The 22,500-nt window shown below is 38.2% G+C and overlaps 1 protein-coding gene across 1 annotated transcript in view; it reads left to right on the plus strand.

Annotated features, from left to right (window-relative positions):
• Window positions 1-22,500, plus strand: part of LOC125039351 (probable chitinase 10) — a 47,818-nt gene that overhangs the window by 19,587 nt on the left and 5,731 nt on the right. Inside the window, exons 5-15 of the mRNA XM_047633191.1 lie at window positions 843-979; window positions 1,460-1,609; window positions 1,779-1,931; window positions 3,134-3,229; window positions 4,579-4,982; window positions 5,096-5,389; window positions 5,614-5,768; window positions 17,063-17,168; window positions 19,407-19,568; window positions 20,333-20,418; window positions 21,438-21,616. Coding sequence (XP_047489147.1) covers window positions 843-979; window positions 1,460-1,609; window positions 1,779-1,931; window positions 3,134-3,229; window positions 4,579-4,982; window positions 5,096-5,389; window positions 5,614-5,768; window positions 17,063-17,168; window positions 19,407-19,568; window positions 20,333-20,418; window positions 21,438-21,616 — 1,922 coding nt within the window. The remainder of the gene's footprint in view (window positions 1-842; window positions 980-1,459; window positions 1,610-1,778; window positions 1,932-3,133; window positions 3,230-4,578; window positions 4,983-5,095; window positions 5,390-5,613; window positions 5,769-17,062; window positions 17,169-19,406; window positions 19,569-20,332; window positions 20,419-21,437; window positions 21,617-22,500) is intronic.

The raw sequence follows: 22,500 nt of genomic DNA on the forward strand, positions 1-22,500 counted from the left end.
GAAAATGGTGGTTTGATATACAGTTACACACGTTTTCTCTAATTTATAGTATTTCGCAACAAGGTCTGAATACTTGACATTTAGTTTCTAATTTCAACATGTATAGAATTCAGTCGACAAACGAACGGAAACATTTCACTATCGGCCCAAATTAGTTAATTCTCACATTGACGATATATAAGAATGAGGAAGTATGGAAAACAATGAAGAATTGTGGAATACAAGCCACAACAATTACAAAAGCAGGATGGTGAAAAGGATGAAGATATTATTAGCAGACATCTACAACAGGTATGTCCACTTTACACACATTTTGTCTTTCTGCCAAACTACTGTCTAAGCTGCATACGTGTTCGTTGCTCCGTTTACTCTTCGTTCTTCTAAGAGAAATAAAACAATGCGTCAAGGAAAAAAATGACCTTTGACAGACAGACAGAGACAGAGAGAGAGAGAGAGAGAGAGAGAGAGAGAGAGAGAGCAGGAGACGTCGTGCGGGGTAGTGTGAACAACCTTCTGGTATCACGGGACAAGAACGTGGGTAGAGGACCAGCTGATATGAAGGAGCAGTGTGACCGCGTCTGAAGTGGGTATCGATGGGTCGGTAAGTGGGTGTCGATCGCGCGTAGAAGGTCGCGAAGAAACAAGTGTTTGCTGGCATTGGTCTCGCAGTAATAAAAATCCGGCCATAAAATTAGTTACAGTAGGCTCTTTACGTCATTGATAATGAACATTTTAAAGAAAGAAAGAAAGAAACGGAGAGAAACAGAGACAGAAACATTCAAACAGACTTAAAAAAAAAAAAAAAAAAAAATCACAGCACCCTCCTTCACGTTCTCCTACAGGATTCACTTCATGGCTGGTTGACCTGCGAAAAGCCTTCGACCCCCACGGCCTGCTCCTGACGGCGGCCGTGAGCGCAGGCAAGGGCACCATCGACCGAGGCTACGACATCCCCAGAGTGGCCAAGCTCCTGGATATGGTGAGGCCGAAGTGGCGGAAAACGATCGGTTGTTCTGGGTACTGAGGTTGCATATTGCATGATTGTTAGAGATGCGTAATGGGCCTGTGATAAAGTCAGAGCATTATGTAAGATATATTTGAGTTAGAATTATAGATTTGTTTCCGATTTTTGTACCGACTTTTCGTCACTCAGTTTGATATCCAAAGTGAAGAGTATAAGTGCGAATTACGTTTATATCTATGTTATCTGTCGACCTGTCGATTTCTCTATTTATATGTATCTGTCTATTTGTCTTCCTGTCCATCTATCTATCTAGCTCTCTCCATTTGTCTATTTATCTGTCTACATTTTTATCTGTCTATCTATATATCTATCTATCTAGTTATATATCAACGTACCTACCCATCTCTCTAACTATATATCTACCTACCTATTAACCCATCTATCTATCTATCTCTGTATCTATTTATTTGTTTTTGTTTTTTTGTTTTCACCTAGATCAACCTAATGTCCTACGACTTCCACGGGTCTTGGGAGAACCGGGTAGCTCACCACGCCCCCCTCTATGCAGACCCGGGGCAGAACCCTGAACTGTGCGTGGACTTCGCCGTCAATTATTGGATCAAGAAGGGCGCCCCTCCTCACAAGGTAGTGTAGCACAGGATATGAGTTCAGTGGATTTTTTATGTGTTTTTTTATCATTCCCAATGCAAATATAATGCTTCTGTCTGTTTAGAAGTTGTTTTTTTCTCGCTTTTATCCTCATCTTTTATATAATTCCATTCCAATGTATAATAAATTGATCAATTATCGACAGTTGATAATGGGTGTACCAGCTTACGGAAGATCGTGGACGCTGGCGGGGTCTGACACGTCCCCAGGCGCGGCCGCGGCGGGAGCAGGGCGCGAGGGGCGGCACGTCAGGGAGAGAGGGAGTCTGCCCTTCTTCGAGTGCTGTCTGGCGGAGCAGGTACTGAGAACTGGCAGTGATGATAAGCGGTTTTGCCATGTATTTTGAGAACTGGCATAGAGATTGCGGATGCTTCTTGTCATATCTTTTGAGAACTGGCATAGAGATCGCGAATGCTTCTTATCATATCTTTTGAGAACTGGCATAGAGATTGCGGATGCTTCTTGTCATATCTTTTGAGAACTGGCATAGAGATGACGGACTCGTTTTGCCATGTCTTTTGAGAACTGGCAAAGAAATGGCAGGCACTTGTTGCCATGTCTTGAGAACTGGTAAAGAGATAGCAGGCGCTTTTTGCCCTTTGTCTGGTACCTTTTGCTGGTAAAATGTATGCGGTTGTGTTTGTGTGTTCGTGTGTATACCGGGCCTCAGTTTCAATCCTGACTACTTAATCAATAACCCTGAATCTTAATTTTAATAAAGAAATAGATAGATAGAGAAAATAGACAGGATTTCAGACTACGTGTTGTGGGAACCGAGCCATGTACCTGACTGGAACTTTAGATAACCCACAGTGTTTCATATCTCATATCCCTTCTACTCAGAAGTGACCTGAAAATTATGCAATTCTTACACGAGGACTGAAGTTTTCCAGGCTAACGAGACCCCAATAAGGCCTCTGATGTGTTTGTTATTTAGTGTAAAATAAAAAGGTAAACGCCACTAGCCTGTCTTCATAGGAGAATGATAGTATGATAATCCCCGTCGGTACTTGAAATGAATAGCGTTTCACTGATGTTTAACTGTAGTGACACGAATGTTATACTAGCTAGAACATTTAACAACTATGAACGAAATTGTGAATGTGTGTTTGTGTGTTTTGGTTTGTTTCTGTTTATTCGTTGGTTTGTGTGTTTGTATGTTTGTTTTGTGTATTTGCTTCTGTTTATTGGTCTGTGTGTGTATGTGTGTATGTGTTTGTTTCTGTTTATTGGTTTGAGTGTATGTGTGTTTGTTTGTTTATTTGCGTGTCAGTATGTGTACATGTGCGTTTGATTTGTTTGCCTCTTTGTATACATCTGTTTGTGTGTATGTGTCCTTGTTTGTTTATTTGCATGTTCGTTTGTGTGTACAGTACATGTTCACAAATACCGTTTCCTTTGGCAATCCCATATGGAAGTACACTCTGACACTTAAAACCCAATTATCATGTCTCTTTTCTTCACAAACGCCTAATCAAATGCCTGCCCTATGACCTGCAGGAAGGCTGGACGAAGAGGAGGACCCAAGCAGGACCTTACCTGACGAAGGGAAACCAGTGGGTGGGTTATGATGACGTCCAATCAGTGGTTCAAAAGGTGAGTTGCTCTATAACCCGTGTTGTGCGAGCTTGTATTGTGCAATGCCTATGTGGCAATGGTTAGAAATCATAGTGATAGTGTTAATAGTAACGATAAGAGTGGTAGACTTAATAATAAGGATAATAAGGATAGTAATTTTAATACTAATAATGCTGCTGTTGCTTTTGCTGATGATGATGATAATGATAATAAAAATAATGATGATAATAACGATGATAGTGGTGGTAGTAATGATGTCCCCTTCTTTAGGCTTAAGATATCTATTTAAAAACGCCAGCGCCCTATCAACAGCCGTTAATCAATCAGATTTTGTAAAATCAGTTTTCAGGAGTCATTTTTATTTGCCTAAATTCAATGAATTTCAGTTGTTTTTGCGCATCTTCTTATCTATTTATTTTCTCATTTCATTCAACTTTGATATAACATTTAGTACGTTTGAACATTATCAAGAATTATTAACCTTGTGTGAAAGACCCGGAGGTTACTCTACTCTGAAGGGACTGGGACTAAAAACAGAAACTGGCACCATAATCCTAAGCTCCATTACCGCAAATCGTGCGAATGTGAGGATAGAGCCTAGCCTTCGGATTAAGATGTCTGTAACTTTATTTATTAACCATAACGTCTGCACTTCCGTTAAATTTTGTAAATCTATTACTTGTATGGCAATTTTGTATTTTATTTTTACATCATGATATACAGGTAATACTAGCATCAATTCAAGCCGAAATCATGGTTCTAGCGTTGCCTTTCGCACACTTTGCGGTAATCAATCAAACGATAATCTTTCGCAAGTGCATTTATGAAGATGACAACATTACTCGTAGATGTTTCTTTTCTTTCATTCGGCCTCATTTTGAGTATTGTTTTTCTGTGTCGTTTTCTGCTGCAGAGTCACACTTAAGAGTGCTCGAGCGTTCTGTTAATGCCACTAATTTTCTCCTGTCTGACTTGGATCTGGACATTGGGCATCGTAGGGATATCAGTTTATAAATGATTTTCAGTGACATTTGATGCAAGTCGATCGTCTACATTTCAGTTTTCTATATATTTATTTATTTATTTATTTATTTTACCGCTGATATGCTTTTACTACGTAAATACTTGATGATTTTCTATCTCCTCTTTAATTCTAAGCTGTGATTTGACCTGCACTGACACCTTTGGTGGTTTAATTGTCGCTTTTTTTATCAGTTGCGGCTCTTTATATGACTTACCATAATAATAACAATAATAATAATGATAATGATAATTTTAATAATAATAATAATAATAATAATAATAATAATAATAATGATGATGATGATAATAATAATAGTGGTGGTAACCCTGCTCCCGTCCCACAGGCTCAGTACGCGACGAACATGGGCCTCGGCGGCGTCATGATGTGGGATATCACCACGGACGACTTCGGGGATGTCTGCGGTGAAGGCAAGAACCCCCTGCTGACGGCCATGGTCAGGACACTCCATGGCGACCCGCCCTCCGTCGGATCCGTCTCTCAACGCAAGGGAAGACCTTCGTCAGGAGCCAAGCCTTCGCCATCTTCGTTTAGGGATCCTCGGCAAGGAGGGGTGTCCTCCGGTAGTCAGGGAAGTGGGAGTCCAGTCGCAGCGCCTGCAGGAGGAAGTACGGCCTTCGAAGGAAGTGTTATAACCACAACTCCGGGCATTGTTGGAGATGGCGAGACTGTTACGCAAGTTGCTTCGTCAGGACCTACGACCGAATTGCCCTATCCTTGGCTCGCATGGTAAAGGCCTTTGCATAGCTGTATAATCTTAAAGACTTCATGTGTAATAGATCTATTGTCAAGTCAGCGTCTCATCCGTCAAATCCGCTTACTTTTCTTACTCTCTTCCCCAGGCCAGTCTTCAGCAGGTCACCGCAAGACATACAAAACTTAAATTCCATCACGACCACAAAGTCGCCATTCCACTCTTTCAGAACTCCCTCTCCGCCTACATCTCGAGCTCCTGCTTTTCCAGCCTTCACTTCCTTTACCTCCTCTCCCTCCTTTTCTTCGCCTCCTGGTTTCTCATCTTCCCTCTCTTTATCCCCCTCGATAACTTGGTTCACAAACTGTCGTGACGAGGGCTTTGCGCTTGATCCGGCCTCCTGCTCCTCCTTTTACAGATGCACGGAAGAATTCGCTTATAAGTAAGTAATAATGCTATCATGAATATTTTCCACAGTCTTTTGGTCGCAAGATTTCGATAAGTGACTTTTGATATTGTCGAAATGATGTCCTTCCTTGATGAACACAAATACTAAAAACAATAATAACGTGTGTAGAATACAGTGAGAGTCGCAATAACCGAGTCCGACGTAACACGAAGCCTCATTGTTCAGTGTTTCCTTTACTCTATATCCCTCCAACCAAGATCAATTACTCTAGTTGCTTTGCGAGTATTCAAAGATTTTAAAGTTCACTCTGACATCGCCGCACAGGTTCTCTCACACATGCTGTCTCCCTCAGGTTCTCGTGTCCCGGAGGTCTTCTGTGGAACCATGACCAGTCCTCGTGTGACTGGCCCAGGTCGGTCCAGTGTGTGTTGCCCTTGACCCAGCCTGACTTGCGACCTTTCCTGCCGCCTGAAATTATATAGAAGCGGAACAACTTAGAATTAAGCTTGAATGTACCTGCACGCGCCCTTCCGGTGTCATTCTAATGACACTACGAGACAACGAAGCTAGCATGCATTTGCGAAAGTCATTTGATACTTATGCATTACAGTATTTGCTGATTGTATGTATGCCTTTTTCATTGTAGGTTAACAGATATATGATATTTCATTCGTTATATTACATATAAATGCTTGCCTTGGCCATATATTGTAAAGTGATAAAGCTTAACTTGCACATTTACCAACGATACGATGGATCAGTGATTCTTAACCTTTTAGCACAGCGCTTCCACACGGGTCATCCCCCAACACTCATTAATTTCACAGTGATATGCACAATCAAAATCATTTGTTCGCTACGCTGAAATCTTTATGGCAAAACAAAGTATTGCCGAGCTGACAAAAAGAAGAATTTGATTGTGTACAAGTAGGGAAAACTATCCAAAACTTAAAACATAGGAAGAAAATAAATCATTAATTTGCTGTCTGACTTTTAAAAAATTCTGGCGACTTTATAGAGTGTTTTAGAAGGCTACAGAAGTGAAAAAAATCCAAAACAGAATGAGGTGGAAACCTAATGGTGCACCGCAAAGGATTTTTTAAATTACATATTTTGATAAGTAAACACATATACATAGATCTGATCGAAGGCATATAATAATAAAGAAGAGAACGATTAGTTTTTGCAGCGAGTTTAGAATGTAAGGAAATTAGACAGACGAACACAGTCATTGCGGAATAAAAAGGGCATATTAAACATTAATGATGACACTCATTCTGCGTAAGAAATTTTTGTACATTTGAAATTGAGGCAAAACCGAAATCAAAATGCTTTTTCATAGGTACACCAACCACATGGTTAGTATATACAATGAGGAGTTGATTCAGTCTTTGATATCGGTAGAAGATACATGTAACATTTCATTGCATGAGAATCAAGGTTACAAAGGTACTCGTATGTTGTTTGCCAAAATCAGATATTTATTTTATTTATTTATATACTTAATCTTTATTTGTTTCTTTTTATTGGTCCATTGGTGTAAATGACACCAAACAACAAACAGCTGATAATCATGTTATTTTTTTTGTATTGTAAGTCTCGTAAATATTCAATTGAGACCTTGTGCTCAGAACGAGAAAAATGTTGAATAAACGGTATTGAGGACACACTATAAGTACTTACACTGTAAGGGTGACGTTCTGGTTGTGTGTCAGAAAACGACAATTAGTAAATAAATGTATAAGTAAGTTTCTGACTGTGCCTTATTTGTCCTTGTTTCCACATGTTTTTCAAATGGTGCTGATAAAGCTGAGAAGTACAGCAAAAATATAACCCTTTATCAGTGACTTCCGGTTCTGAGTTCAGCAGTTCATTAAGTCATTCTATTAGGTAATGATTAAATACACACACACACACACACACACACACACACACACACACACACACACACACACACACACACACACACACATGATGCGGCTATCGATGCCCGGTTTAAGCCAATACGCTGAGACAAACACAAAATTAATCCCCAAAGTATAAAAAGTTGTATTTTGTCCTTAGTTGCTAGATTATCTGGTTGACATAACTTTTTTGTCATTACAGTAAACTTCAGTGAAATGCATCTGATCTCACTTGATCTTAACAATTAATAAAAGGAATTATTACTCTATCAAGCTGGCGACTAGTGGCGCTTACCCTTATACAGTACATTCAATAACACACAAAAGCTGTATTGGTATCTCGTTAGCCTGGAAAACTTTAGTCCGCGTGTACTTATTATATATTGTTCAGGTTATATCCAATTAAGATAAATATAAAATGAGATATTGTGCCTTATCAAAAAATCCGGTCAGGTACATAGCCTGGCTGGCAACTAGGGTGCTTATTTATCAATTTTCTTTATTATATCTATCTGTTTATTGAAATTAAGACCCGTAGATATTAATTAACATAAGCATTTAAGGGTAAATTTGCGACCGCTCACCCGCAACGACACATTATCATTATTATTGTATATTTATTTTGACATTATTGTGGTAGTTATTATCATTAGAATTATTATTATTATTATTATCGGTAGTAGTAGCAGCAGTAGTATCAATATTATTATCATTGTTATTATTATTATTGGTAATATTGCCACTGCTCTTATTACCATCACCATTATCATTGTCATTATCATTATCATTATGGTTGTTGCTGTTATTAATATTATTGCTCTCATCAATCAATGTTAGAATATGCACACACACACACACACACACACACACACACACACACACACACACACACACACACACACACACATAAACACGCATACATGATGGTAACCCGACACATCGATAATTTCACATTCAAAATTGGTTTAATAAAGTGTGACATACAAACAAACAAACAAAAACACACAACAAAACAGAAAGGATTACTTATAAATCACCATACCCACCAAAATTCATCTGAGAAAGTTATCAATGCATTATCAGTACAGTCCCACTTCAGAATATAAAAAAATATAAATCAGGGAAATGTTTCTGGGGACAGTATCTGCGATTCTTATCATATAAATGTCGGTGCAACAGCGTACCTGGTACCTGGCTATCGAACCGGCATATTGTACCGTACCTTCAAAGATTTTTCCGCACCGTACCTGCATACCTGGCTATCGTAAAGCCATATTATACCGTATTTTCAATGATTTTTCCGTACCGTACCTGAAACTTGGCTCTCGTAAAGCCATATTGTTTCGTACCTTCAAAGATTTTTAGGTATCGTACCTGCATACCTGGCCATCGTAAAGCCATATTATACCGTACTTTCAATGATTTTTTCCGTACCGTACCTGGATACTTGGCTCTCATAAAGCCATATTGTATCGTACCTTCAAAGATTTTTAGGTATCGTACCTGCATACCTGGCTATCGTAAAGCCATATTGTACCGTACCTTCAAAGATTTTTTTCCGCACCTGCGTACATTAGCTATCGTACCGTACATTACGAAAAAAATATATATTTCCTCATCTTTATCGTGCTATAACCCTTCATTCTACATCAATAAAATCCTCTATTTTTTATTTCATTACACACAAATCTGCATCTAAGAAGCGATTTAAAATATAACGTCTAGTTACAGAATAGATATATTGGTAAAACTATTCTGCAGCTTGGAAAATATGCAGTGATATACGGTAATAATAATGAATATGTTAATCATAATGGTACTGCTAGTAATAACAATAATTTTAACCCTTATAATAATGATAAGAATAAGAAATAATAATGAGGATAATGATAATAATAATGGTAATAATAATAATAATGATAATAAAAATGATGTCAATAATGATGGTGATGATAATAATAATAAGCGTAAAAATGATAATAATAATTACAAACATGATAATAATAATGATAACAATAATACAAATAACAATGATAATAGTAATAATAATAATAAAAATTATAATAATAATGATAATAGGAATAATGATAATAATGATAACAATAATAATAGTGACAATAATAATGATAATAATGATGATAAAGATTATAATGATAATGATAATGGTAATGGTAACGATCATGATGATAATAACAATGATAATAATAATGATAATGATAATAGTAATAATAATAATAATGATGATAATGATAATAATAATAATGATAATAATTATAAGATTGATAATGATAATAACAATAATGATGATAATAGGAACGATAATAACAATAATTATGATTATAATAACAATGATGATGATAACAATAATGATTAAATCAAATAATGATAAAAAGTCATAATAATGATGACAAAAATGATAACGATAATAATAATAATGATAACGATGATACGGGCAAAATAACGATTATAATAATGACAATAACAATAATGATAACAATAATAATAACAATAATGATAACAATAATAATAATAACAGTAATAACAATAACAATAATGATGTTAATAATGACAATAACAACAACAACTACAATGATTTGATAACAATTATAAAGATAATGATAATAATAGTAATAATGATAATGCTGATGATAGCAATAATGATAATAATGATAATAGTAATAATAAGAAGAATAATAGTATTAATGATAATGATAATTATGATGGTAATAGTAGTAGTGACAATCCGAGCGGCATCTGAACGTTTGGCGCCACCGAGATATTAAAGGATGCTTGGTGACGCATAACCCCCCCAATCCTTTGCCCGTTGTTGTCGTGGGGGGGGGGGGCTTAGGAGACGAAGACTGAGAGCCAATGATGGGGAACTCCTCAACCTTGGGACTCAGCCATCGACTCATATTTTGCATGGTCTTTTTTTCCCACTCATACTTTTCGTTTCAGTTTCTTCACCAATCCCTTCTACTATCCACCTCCTAAGGTGTGAGAGCCGTGCTGAAAGGATGAAAGGCTGACTTAGCCCCAATCCCAGCTCTCCTTTGACCACGGCTCCGAACACTGCAACAACTCCCCCATCATCAATGCATACTAGTACAGTATCAACCCTAATCAACAACCAACCCCCAGGAGACATTTCTACTCTCCCAACATGCTCAACTTCAACACCTTTACTCCCAGAACCTCCTTCATCAACCATCCCATCTCCCCTTATTACTACCTTACAACCTTATTGCCCACCTCCCCATAACACTACCCCCCTCAACACTACTCCCTCCTCCACACGTCCCCGCACTTCTACTACCCCCACCTCTACAAGAATCCTAAATACTCTATTTAGCCCAGCCAAATGGGACCGATTTTTCGTTATCCCTCCCACGGCTCCCTACTCTAAAAACACCCTCCTCTTCCAACAATGCCTCCAAAAACAAGTAGGCAGTCTCTTTCCGTAGCCGACCCGACCACTCCCGTCTCGTCACAGTAACAACTGAAAACCAAGCTATAGCATTAACAAAACTAACTGATCTATGTGGTAATCCCATCCCTACAGAACCTCATCCAACCCTCAATACTTGCACTGGAACTGTCTCTATCTCCCCAACAGATTGCCCAATCTATGACAAAGAATGGTCAGATTGTGGAGAGGACTTACTCGCCTGTCTCACAGACTATGATGCAACATATGTACAATGCTACTCCATTCCTCCCAGAGGAAATCGTAAGAAATCCATTAACATTGCCAAAATTACTTTCCGTAGACATGACCTTCCCTTTAATGTTTACATAGGTGGGGAATCCCTAACTGTCCGACCATATCAACCTCCTCCTCGTCAGTGCCAAAATTGTTGGCGTTTAGGACACCCAGCCAAACACTGTCATTCCACAGCCAGATGCCCGCTATGTGCCCAACCTGGCCATACTTAATCAAACTGCTCTGCACAATCACGCACATGTGCAAACTGTGGCGGCCCCCATAATGTATTTTATAGAGACTGCCCCACCTACAAATTTGAGTCTGAGGTAGCAACTCTCAGATTCAAACTTGGACTCACTCTACGTGAAGCCAGACAGGAGGCTCGTCGACGAGGTTTTTATCTTACCCCCTACTCTAGTAATGTCGCTCACTCTGCCACTCCCCTAGCTCCTACACCCTCTCCTAAACCTAACCCCCCCCCCCATCTAACTTCCCCTCTTCTACTTTCTACCTTCCCCAGTCAAATGTTTTGCCATCCTAAATCCAGACACTCCAATCTCTACTACAGTCCCAACACCTTCCCCTCTCCCTCCCCGCACTACCCGCAGCAGACAGAATAAACGTTCCACCCCCTCTTCCCCTACCCCACAATCACCTCCACCTTCCTTTGCCCCTATTCTTCAGACACCAGACTTCCCTTACCCCCCTCACAAGAAAACCTTTATCTCACAAAACTCCCCAAAAAAACTCCACTACAGAAACTCTTGAAGATATCCAGAACTACATAATCGAGTCCCAAACTAATACTCATCCACCTTCAAATTCTACAACTCCCGCTCCCTCCACACTCAAAGTGACTGCCGATATCCATCCTCCTCCTACTCATATTCTCCCTACACCCAATCCTCCTACCCCATCCCAACAAAACCCATTCCCCCCGACTCCAGCCCCACCTACATTAACCCTCCCACCATCCCCTCTATCCCTTCCACTCCCTCCTGGATACACACGTGAATCCCTCATGTCACAAGTACCTTCTTCCCCAGACCCTCTACCTCCCGACACCCCTCCTGATACAACACCACCTCCCCAACCTCATTCTTTATCCCATCCTCTAGCACCTTCCCCTTCAAATTCTCCAACACACACTGCAATCTTTGCCAGTAAATCAACGAAAGTATAACTATCCTTCATTGGAACATTCGCGGTTTCCGAATGTTCCTCTTTCAGTCCCACATATTCTATTGTCATGCCCACGTCCTCCCTACATAGACATCCCAACTTATCAGACATCCTTACAGAATCTCACACTTTCTGCTTTGACAACCTGTTTTCCTTCCTCAAACGCATATATATCCTACACTTGATCTAACCCCTTTACATTACCTCATCCGACCCTAACCCATTCACTCACCAATTCCTAAACCCAGCTTTAACAACTAATCACTAACCCAACCACCCTTCACTAACATTAACTATAGTGCTACATGACCTTAGATCTCTAGCACATTTATTTTGCTTTTAACCATTAACCATTGGTGACGCATATATAAAGATATAAGATATTGCAACCCCTAGTTTATTTTATTCTAGTTTATTTCCACTGCAATGTCCACGATCTAGATCAACAATTTCAGTCTAAATTATGTCAGATCATATTCAAAATGCCCAGTGCGCATTCCTAAATTCTCATTTTTAAGTACCCACAATCCCCCCACCCACGTAAATAGCCAGCGCTAGTTTCCCACGGGGGATTCTGCAGCCTACCATTGGTTAGGAAGCGCTGCTCTGAATTCGGCTTGTTGTGAGGTAAGTACAAGTGAGGATTTTAAGGATTGAGCAATCAAGAGTTAAGGCTGGATACCTTGCTGTTATTCGTGGGTTTTATCTGAACGTCGACAGTTTTTCTTATTGCTTCGTGTTTTTAGTATTTCTTTTTCAAATAAAGCGTATGTTTTAAATGTATATAGTTTCTTTAATGCCTTAGGAATAACCATCCTATCCACCATAGCTTATAACAATAAAATCTAACTTGTACTAAAGTTTAAAACTAAGTAGCTAGCATAACTGTTCTGCCAGAGTTAATGAGTGATGCTCGCGCTACCACAGGTCACCCTTTAAGAAATTAACCTTGTTTTAACTACGTATAAGCTGGGCGCCCTTGTTAGTGAGGCGCTACAGTAACAGAAATAATCATAATGATGATAACATTAATAATAATATTACTGATAATAATATTACTATCAATAATAATAACAATAATGATAATAATGATAATGATAATAAAAATTATGATAATAACAGCGATAAAGATAACAATGATAATCATAGTAATAGTAACATTAATAGTAATTATAATGATAAGGATAATAATAATGATACTACTACTACTAATAATAATAATTATTATTATCATCATTATATTAACAATAACAATAATTATTATAATAATAATAATAATAATAATAATTATTATTATTGTTATGATAATAATAAAGATAAAAAGAACGTCAAGATCATTCAGATAGCAATAGAAATATCATTACCAATAATAATAACTATGATGAGAATGATAATGACAACGATAGGGGTAATAATAACGTTGATATTGAAAATAGTAATATTGATAATGATAATAGTGATGAAAAGATTAATGATAAGGATAACAGTATCAATGATAATAAAGTAGTGATGATGATAATGAAGATAATGATAATGATAATAATGATGATAATTATAATAATAATAATAATAATAATAACAATAATGATACGGATAATGATAAGGATAATGAAGATAATAAAAATAGAAACGATAATATTGATAATGATAAAAATAATTACTTATTATCATAATTGTAATTATCCTTATCATAGCATTATTATCATAATAATTTAAAAAAATGATATTATTATTATTACTATTACCATTATCATTGTTATTATTATTAAGAAAATAATAATAATGATTATATGTGTGTATGCATGTATGTATATGTATATATTTGTATATACATATATATATATGTATATTATATATGTGTATGTATATGTATACATATGCGTGTGTATATATACACATGTGTATGTATATATGTATATACATGCACACACACACACACACACACACACACACACACATATATATATATATATATATATATATATATATATATATAGACAGATAGATAGATATATGTGTATATATATGTGTGTGTATGTACATATATACATGCATATATATATATATATATATATATATATATATAAATATAAATATATATGTATATTCATATATGTGTCTGTGTGTATATGTATGTATATACCTAAGTACAAATGTACCCACGCACGGAGACACAAACTCAAACACACGAGCACACACACACACACATACACACACAGCTACTTTGTGTCTGTGATCTTTATGCTCGGGGGTGGAGCCAGAGATAAACACACATATGGAAGACAGAGACAATATCATTTCCTCACTAAGGCTTCGACTGACCACTGCAAGGTCTCGGAATCGTTAATCGAAGCTTCAGAAGCTATACTTTTAACTCTTGTAAGTAATTAGCCTCGATTCATATAGTTTTCGTGATAAAGAGTCTATTTGGGGGAAGAAAAGGCCTGTTTACAAGATGTATCCCTGCCTAACTTTATTTTTTATTAACTTCTTTCGCTTTCACTTTTTTAACTATTTTTTTAACTACAGCTCCTTTCTCTCTCTGTCTGTCTGCTTATCTGTCTGTCTGTCGTTTTCTTTGTCATTGTCTCTCTGTTTTTCTTAAGACCTTTTCCATCTACTTCAACGTTAATATGACCCTTTCTTGTTCCATCAAAGGCATAACCAATGGAGTACAAGTCTTTGTTATGTTTTTTATTACCCTTTTCCGTCATCATTCTCAATACTAAAATAGTATTTCATGTCTCCTTACCTTCCATGATACCATAATGTACTTCCATAAGCTTTTCCCTAATCTTTCTCTTGACTCTGTTATGTCATTTTTATGATTATCTTTACATTGCTAGTGCTGACCGTTCTTCACTTAGTAAATTCTCCTGCCATTTTGGTACTTGAGATGGTGAGATTTTTTTTTATCTGATGATATGGCTCCAGTGCTATATCTTTATCTTTATCTCATACTCTCCATTAGCTCTTATCACTTCTATTACAGTCCCATTTTCTAGCACGTATACGTTGTTGTTTTCTCCTTACTACCAAGTTTTTATTTTTCTGTTGTGTTTCTGTTCTTTCCGTTTATCTCCCAACATTTGTTTTTTCTCGTTTAAAAGTTGCGCATTTTCACCCCTGTTATTACGTCTGTGGCCTTATTCGTTGTCCTCTGACCAGGTCCCTGAGACCTTTCTGTACACCAAGCCATTTCTTAGATCGGCTTTGTATTACGTAACATTATTAATTGTAGCCCCTGTTCCTGTTCTCCCATCTAATTTCCCTTTCCATTCTTGCGTTTCGCCCTTAGTTGTATTTTTTTTTCTGTGTCGTATCAGCCGTTGGCGACCATGTTTAATTTCATGGTTGTATATCTACTTCATTATATCGTTTTGTATTCCCTCTAAGCATTCTTCTGTTATCCATTTAGTAACCAAATTTCAGATGGGATACAGTTTTTTTTTTTTTTAACTCATCTCTATCATAGAAGGTAAATATTTTACTGAATTCTAAAAAAATCGTGCATTCCATTTCCTGACTGGAATATCTGTCTTCTGTATTCATGTTTTCAAGTCCTGGGCAGATGTAGTTAATCGTTCTTTTAATTTGTTTGTATGTTTATCTTTCTTTTCTTGGATCTTGTTTGAGGAATATTCAGTGAAAATGCTGTTTCCTTAAGCCCGGAATGTCCTACAGCCTCACCTTCTCTCCCTCTTCCCAATTTGACATTCCAATCTCCCTTGTCTCTCTCTTACGATTCACGGTGACGTCTTGCCTGCTCATAAAAAAAAGATCTTGCACATGCTTTTCTGTATGCATGCAAAAAAGGTACGTCCATATGAGATTAGAATAATAAAACATGAAAGTAATTTGGGTTCAAATTCATTTTCGTTAACATTCAATTGATTTCCTTGACCAGAAGTACTCACTCTGAAATCGGACACAGACTCGCCAGTTAATTTGTCTACCAGCAAACCAACTCCTTGTTCATTTTCTCCCACTAAAGGTTAAGCTTTTTCCATTCTTATTATTTCTTATCAGATATTTTCATTTTCTCCCAAGCTGATAAAGTGTATATATAGTCCACGTCCCTATCAATCTTACCTGTCTACTACAAATTAATTCCAAGCGAGTAAGACATAGTTGCGATATTCGACAAGCTCTCATTAATGTTGTTATCGAATTATGATTCTGGGTAAGTTATGGTGAGGACAAGAACTTTCCAAGAAAATTTCACGAATTCGCCCAGTGTTGTTGAAAGGTTACATTTTCAATAAATTTAGTTTGTGCATCATGGGTATATATATTCGTGTGTGTGTGTGTGTGTGTATGTGTGTGTGTGTGTGTGTGTGTGTAATGACCAGACATATGTAACATATATGTTTATTTGCGAAATGACACGACCTTCAAAGAACTCGCGAAATTTAGTTGCGTTAACCCTTCAAACCGTAAGTTTTCTATATTCTTCAAGATGACTGAGGGGAGTCAGAGCGCATTATTATTTGCGCAAACCAACTTGTGTTTGAACACTAACAGAGTATAATACGAGTTATTTTCACAAAGAGTAGTTCATAATTATAACCAAATGTTTTTTTCATAAAGTTCTAATTGAACACAAGCATAATCAAGATGTGTTCATTATTTCGGTGTTTCAATGTTTGTATCTTTAATTCACGGAACAAATACGCATATCAATATTGGAATAATTATCTATTCATTTGATATTATCTTAATCATTAATATCATATCAGGAAATACATATACATTCATACATACATAACCTCGTAGTCGTCTAAAAAGGTGACGTCATAACCAGCTCCAAACGCGAAACGTTCAGTGCAAAGAATGTGCAACGTGTAGAAACAGTGCAAGATTCATTTCTATCAAATAGTACAGCTCACTGTCGAACTATAACGCTTCTCACAGTCTTAGCAGTGACCATAAGGTTCACTGTTCAGCAAATTAGTATCAAGAGTTACAATACCAAGGATACCAGTAGGAGCAAGGTGAGTACTTCAAATTATAATTTTCGGCGAGTTAAAAGTATCACTTTAGGACATGAAGTGTGTGATGGTGAATTTCTATGTGTTATTCATCTATAAGTGATTAATATTTTATATATTTCTATGTATTCATTAATTTTCTGATTTGTGTGTGTGTGTGTGTGTGTGTGTGTGTATGTGTATGTACATGTGTATGTGTGTGAATGTGTATGTGCGTGCGTGTCTGTGTGTGTGTGTGCGTGCGTGCGTGCGTGTGTGTGTGTGTGTGTGTGTGTGTGTGTGTGTGTGTGTGTGTGTGTGTGTGTGTATGTGTATGTGTATATGGTGCCACGTGCTCTCATATTTCTGGGGAACCGAAAACGAAAGATGACGGGATAGTTGAACCCGAATGAATCATCAACCGCTGACGCCACATGACGCAACCAAAATAACAAAAAGAAAGAAAGAAAGAGTCAGCCAGAGAGAGATGCAGACTGACAGAGTGAATGAGTGAATGATAATATTAGTAATTATAATGATAATAATTTTCACAAAGGATAGTTCATCATTATAACCAAATTATTTTTTTTTATAAAGTTCTTATTGAACATTCTTCTTCTTCTTTATGGTTTGCGAAGTTCTAGCTTCGCCCGGGCCTTCTAAATATTGCCCGGCCTGTGTCAGCTTTTTACGGCTGTCTCATTGAGTTGTCTGACACTCGGTGCTTACCGTGGCGGCGGGATTGCCAGCAGGCGCTCCTGCCGCCATGGTGTAAGCATTTCGCATAGCCTCTTTACCAGCACGGCGGCTGTTGTGGGCGGTCCCTGTCTCAGGAATTGTGTGTGGTCACAATTTTCTAGGTAGTGGACTAGTGTGGCGTTCGGCTCGCCGCAGTGCTTGCAGCACCTTTCATCGCGTTCGATTGTTGGGATAATCTGCCATGCACAGTGGTAACCTAGGCGCATTCTGTGAAGAATGACTTCGGTACCTCTGTTGCTTACTTCAGAGAGTGCCAGTGGTTCATAGCCCGTGGCGTCTGAGTACTAGCTGGCCGAGGGAGAGGTTCTCGTTTCCTCTCTGTGCAGCTGCCGTAGGAAGGTACGACCGACCAAGGCACACTTCTCCATAAGTAATTTTCGGCTCGGTTTTATCGTCATGGGATTTGGGGACATACCCTTGCCAGCGACGGCTAGTCTGTCAGCAAGCTCGTTCCCTCTGATGCCGATGTGGCTTGGGACCCAGTTGATTATAATTCTTCTACCCTGAGCAAGAATTCTCTGTGCCATTGTGAGAATCGTGGTCAGTAGGTAGATGTTGTCTGTGGGTGAGCTGTGCTGAAGACAGTCAATGGCTGCCCTGGAGTCTGTGTGTATGACCACGTGTCCTTCCCTTAGGGATGCGTGGCCTAGGGCTCCCATGATTGCAACTGCCTCTGCCTGTAGCGAGGAGGCGTTGTCTGTTACCCTCATGAATCGCGTGGCATCCCTTGCTGCAAAGCCGGCGCCTGCAGTGTGGCTCAAGGGATCGACCGATCCATCCGTGTAGTATGTTCTACTACCCGGAGGAGTGATGGCTGCAATGACCCTGTGGGCTTCTGCCTTTAGGCTAGGCATGGGGTATAGGCTCTTTTTCATTGACAGGCTCATTATGTTGAACTATATCAGGCTCAGTGCCCACGGCGGGGCTTCGGCAAAGTCGGGGTGGGGGGAGTCCATGCCCTTAGCAAGAAGCTGTTCTTTGAGCTGATGGCGTATCAACACCCTGGCTGTATGAGACAGCCAGGAGTTGTTTGCAAAGATCTCGTTGCCTTGTTCGAGGCGTCTGACTAATTTTTGTCTTAGGCTTGTGTTCCTGGGAGCCTGGATGACCTTTGACAGGAAATGTGTTGCCATTAAATCGATTCGTAAGTCCAGGGGGAGAAGGTTTGCCTCCATCAGGAGGTTGAGGACCTTCGTCCACCTCGGGGCACCCAGAATGATCCTGGCAGCTTCATTTTGGACTGTTTATAATTTGTCTGTGTGATTTTGCTTTGCGGCAATTAGAGCGACTGAGGCAGAGTCCACAATGGACCGGACAGCATAACATAATCAAGATGTGTTTGAATGTTTGTATCTTTAATTCACGGAACAAATACATATATTAATATTGGAATAATTATCTATTAATTTAATATTATTTTTATCACAATTAATATCATATCAGGAAATACATATACATACATACATACATAACCTCGTAGTCGTCTAAAAAGGTGACGTCATAACCAGCTCCAAACGCGAAACGTTCAGTGCAAAGAATGTGCAACGTCTAGAAACAGTGCAAGATTCATTTCTATCAAATAGTACAGCTCACTGTCGAACTATAACGCTTCTCACAGTCTTAGCAGTGAACATACATACATACAAATTAGTATCAAGAGTTACAATACCAAGGATACCAGTAGGAGCAAGGTGAGTACTTCAAATTATAATTTTCGGCGAGTTAAAAGTATCACTTTAGGACATGAAGTGTGTGATGGTGAATTTCTATGTGTTATTCATCTATAAGTGATTAATATTTTATATATTTCTATGTATTCATTAATTTTCTGATGTGTGCGTGTAGGGAGGCCGATTAGCGGTAGAGTGCAGACAAGTCGTGTCTGTCGCGATGCAGAAATCTTGGGTGGTGGTTAGGTGTAACAGACTTCTCGGTAACTTGTAGCAGTTTATTCTTGAGAGTGAGTATCGTACAACTGACGGACAGAGGTCTCCGGTCAGCGTGCTGTAGGCGACCTTCCTTTATACGGATTGAACTAGGAATTCACAAGGGTTGCGATGTAGTAGGAGGTGGTGAGGAAAGGGAGTGATCGTGTAAACGGGGCGACATCACGAGGTGGAAGGCCCGCGAATGTCGCATCCGCTGTCGTGTTGAGCAAAGGTTTGGTATGTAGAGATTAGTGTTACTGTATTAGATATATATATATATATATATATATATATATATATATATATATATAAGTTAATAGTGTTATGTGTATGGCAATAGTAGAACAAGGGAAGGGGTCTGGTGCGAGAGGTCCCAAGGGGGTCCTTTAGCTATAGGGATTATGTGCGACACTTAAGGTCCATTTGAGAGCCTCCTTGGGGATAGGCTAGGTGTGTGCTGAAATTACCCCTTCGGATAATCTCTGCGGCTGTGTAGGACTTATATGCTTTTACTCTTTTATCCGCAGAAGTGTCCCTGTCGCGTTTCGAGCAGCTAAGTCGCCATCAAGAAACGTGGTTTGTTACTATGGCTCTTGGGGTCACTACAGACATGGTAAGTCCATGTATAAAATTCTGAGAGTAGATTTAATCAAATACACACACACACATGTATTTATGTGTGTAGATATACACATGGATGCTTATATATACATATATATATATATACACTTATAGATACATACATATATATATATTGTATGTATGTATGTATGAATGTATGTATATCTATATATAAGTATATATATACACATTCATACATATATATATATACATACATACAGGTGTGTGTGTATATATATATATAGATCCATACATGTATATGTGTGTATGTGTACACACACACACATATATATATATATATATATATACAGACAAATATGATTAATTAGTGGAGCGGAATGATCGTTGAGCTGATCAGGCGTGGCCTCCCAAACAATCATATATTGTATGTGGTCAGGAGCTATCAAGTAAACAAAGTTTTTTCTTTGCTCGTAGTTCCATCTAACCTGGACTTTTATTTCTGCCGTTTGTTCAGAATGGCTAAACTTTCGCCAGACATTCTGTATCCGCTGTTAACTACCAGTTGCAATGATAAACGTCTTCTGCAGAAACCACTGCAGTGAGCTCATAGGGAACTATCCTTGAACCCCAGGATGAGGTTTAACGTCCTACACGAATATACATGTGTGTGTGTGTGTGTGTGTGTGTGTGTGATATATACACAAACACAAATACATATATAAATATTATATACATACATATATATATGTACATTTGTATACAATTGGTTGTATGTATATATATATATATATATGTGTGTGTGTGTGTATGTGTGTGTGTGTATGTACACACACACACACAAACACACACACACACACACACACATATAGGTGTGTGTGTGTCTATCTACCTATCCATCTATCTATATACATATATACATATATACATATATACATATATACATATATACATACATATGCATACATATGCATAGATAGATATTCGTGTATGTGTGTCTATAGATAGATATTTCAGAATTCATGTCCAGCATATAAACTCCACCCTGCACAGGCCCGGCCCAGTACAGTCTGGACGACATCCCGGCAGACAAGTGCACGCACCTGATCTACGCCTTCGCTACCTTGGACGCCCAGAACTTCGTGGCCAAGCAGCATGACAATCATCTTGACGAAACCCTCAAGAACTACAGGAAGTTCGTCCAGCTGAAGGACAGGAATCCCAGACTGAAGGTGCGGATAGCCTGTTCGCTTGCTTAGCCCTCGGTGTGTGAGATGGATGAATCATGCATCATTGGTTTGGGTTCGTTCTCGTCGTTTTGGATCCGAAAGCAGATTGTGTGTGTGTGTGTGTGTGTGTGTGTGTGTGTGTGTGTGTGTGTGTGTGTGTGTGTGTGTGTGTGTGTGTGTGTGTGTGTGTGTGTGTGCACGTACTGTCTGTGTATACACATATATATACATATATATATATATATATATATATATAGAGAGAGAGAGAGAGAGAGAGAGAGAGAGAGACAGAGAGAGAGAGAGAGAGAGAGAGAGAGTCAAAGTCAAAGGCAAAGTCAAAACACTTTATTCCATGAATTACAATGGTTCTTCTTTTTACATAGATTGTGGCATCGTACTGTAATACAGAATAAGTAGAAATAATAGGAAATACATTGATGGGGGAGATATAAATTAGAATAAAATAAAATATGATGGTCGCATCATTAGAAATAGAGTTACAGGATTTGGCTTTTTCATGTAAATGCCTTATGTCATTGACAATTTAAGAGATACTCCTTTCATTTCTGTTTTAAAGTAATCAGGTTGGAGATGTTTCTAATGTTTTGCGGTAGGTTGTTCCAGATCTTGGGTCCTCGGATTTGCATTTGCCTTGACCCTGTTTCCATGTATGATCTGCCTGGTTTGGAAGCCTGTTTTGTTACCAATTGTTTGTAGAGGCATTAACCAATGAGGATAATCGCCCTTTATGAATTTATGAATTTATACATGTATCAAATTGACATTTTTGAGGAACTTTTAACCATTTTTTTTTTTTTTTTAAGTGGGGGGTTATGTGGTAATGTTTATTTATGTTGCCTATTGCCACTCTTGCGGCAAAGTTTTGT

Source organism: Penaeus chinensis, chromosome 27, assembly GCF_019202785.1.
Source record: "Penaeus chinensis breed Huanghai No. 1 chromosome 27, ASM1920278v2, whole genome shotgun sequence".
NCBI lineage: Eukaryota > Metazoa > Arthropoda > Malacostraca > Decapoda > Penaeidae > Penaeus > Penaeus chinensis.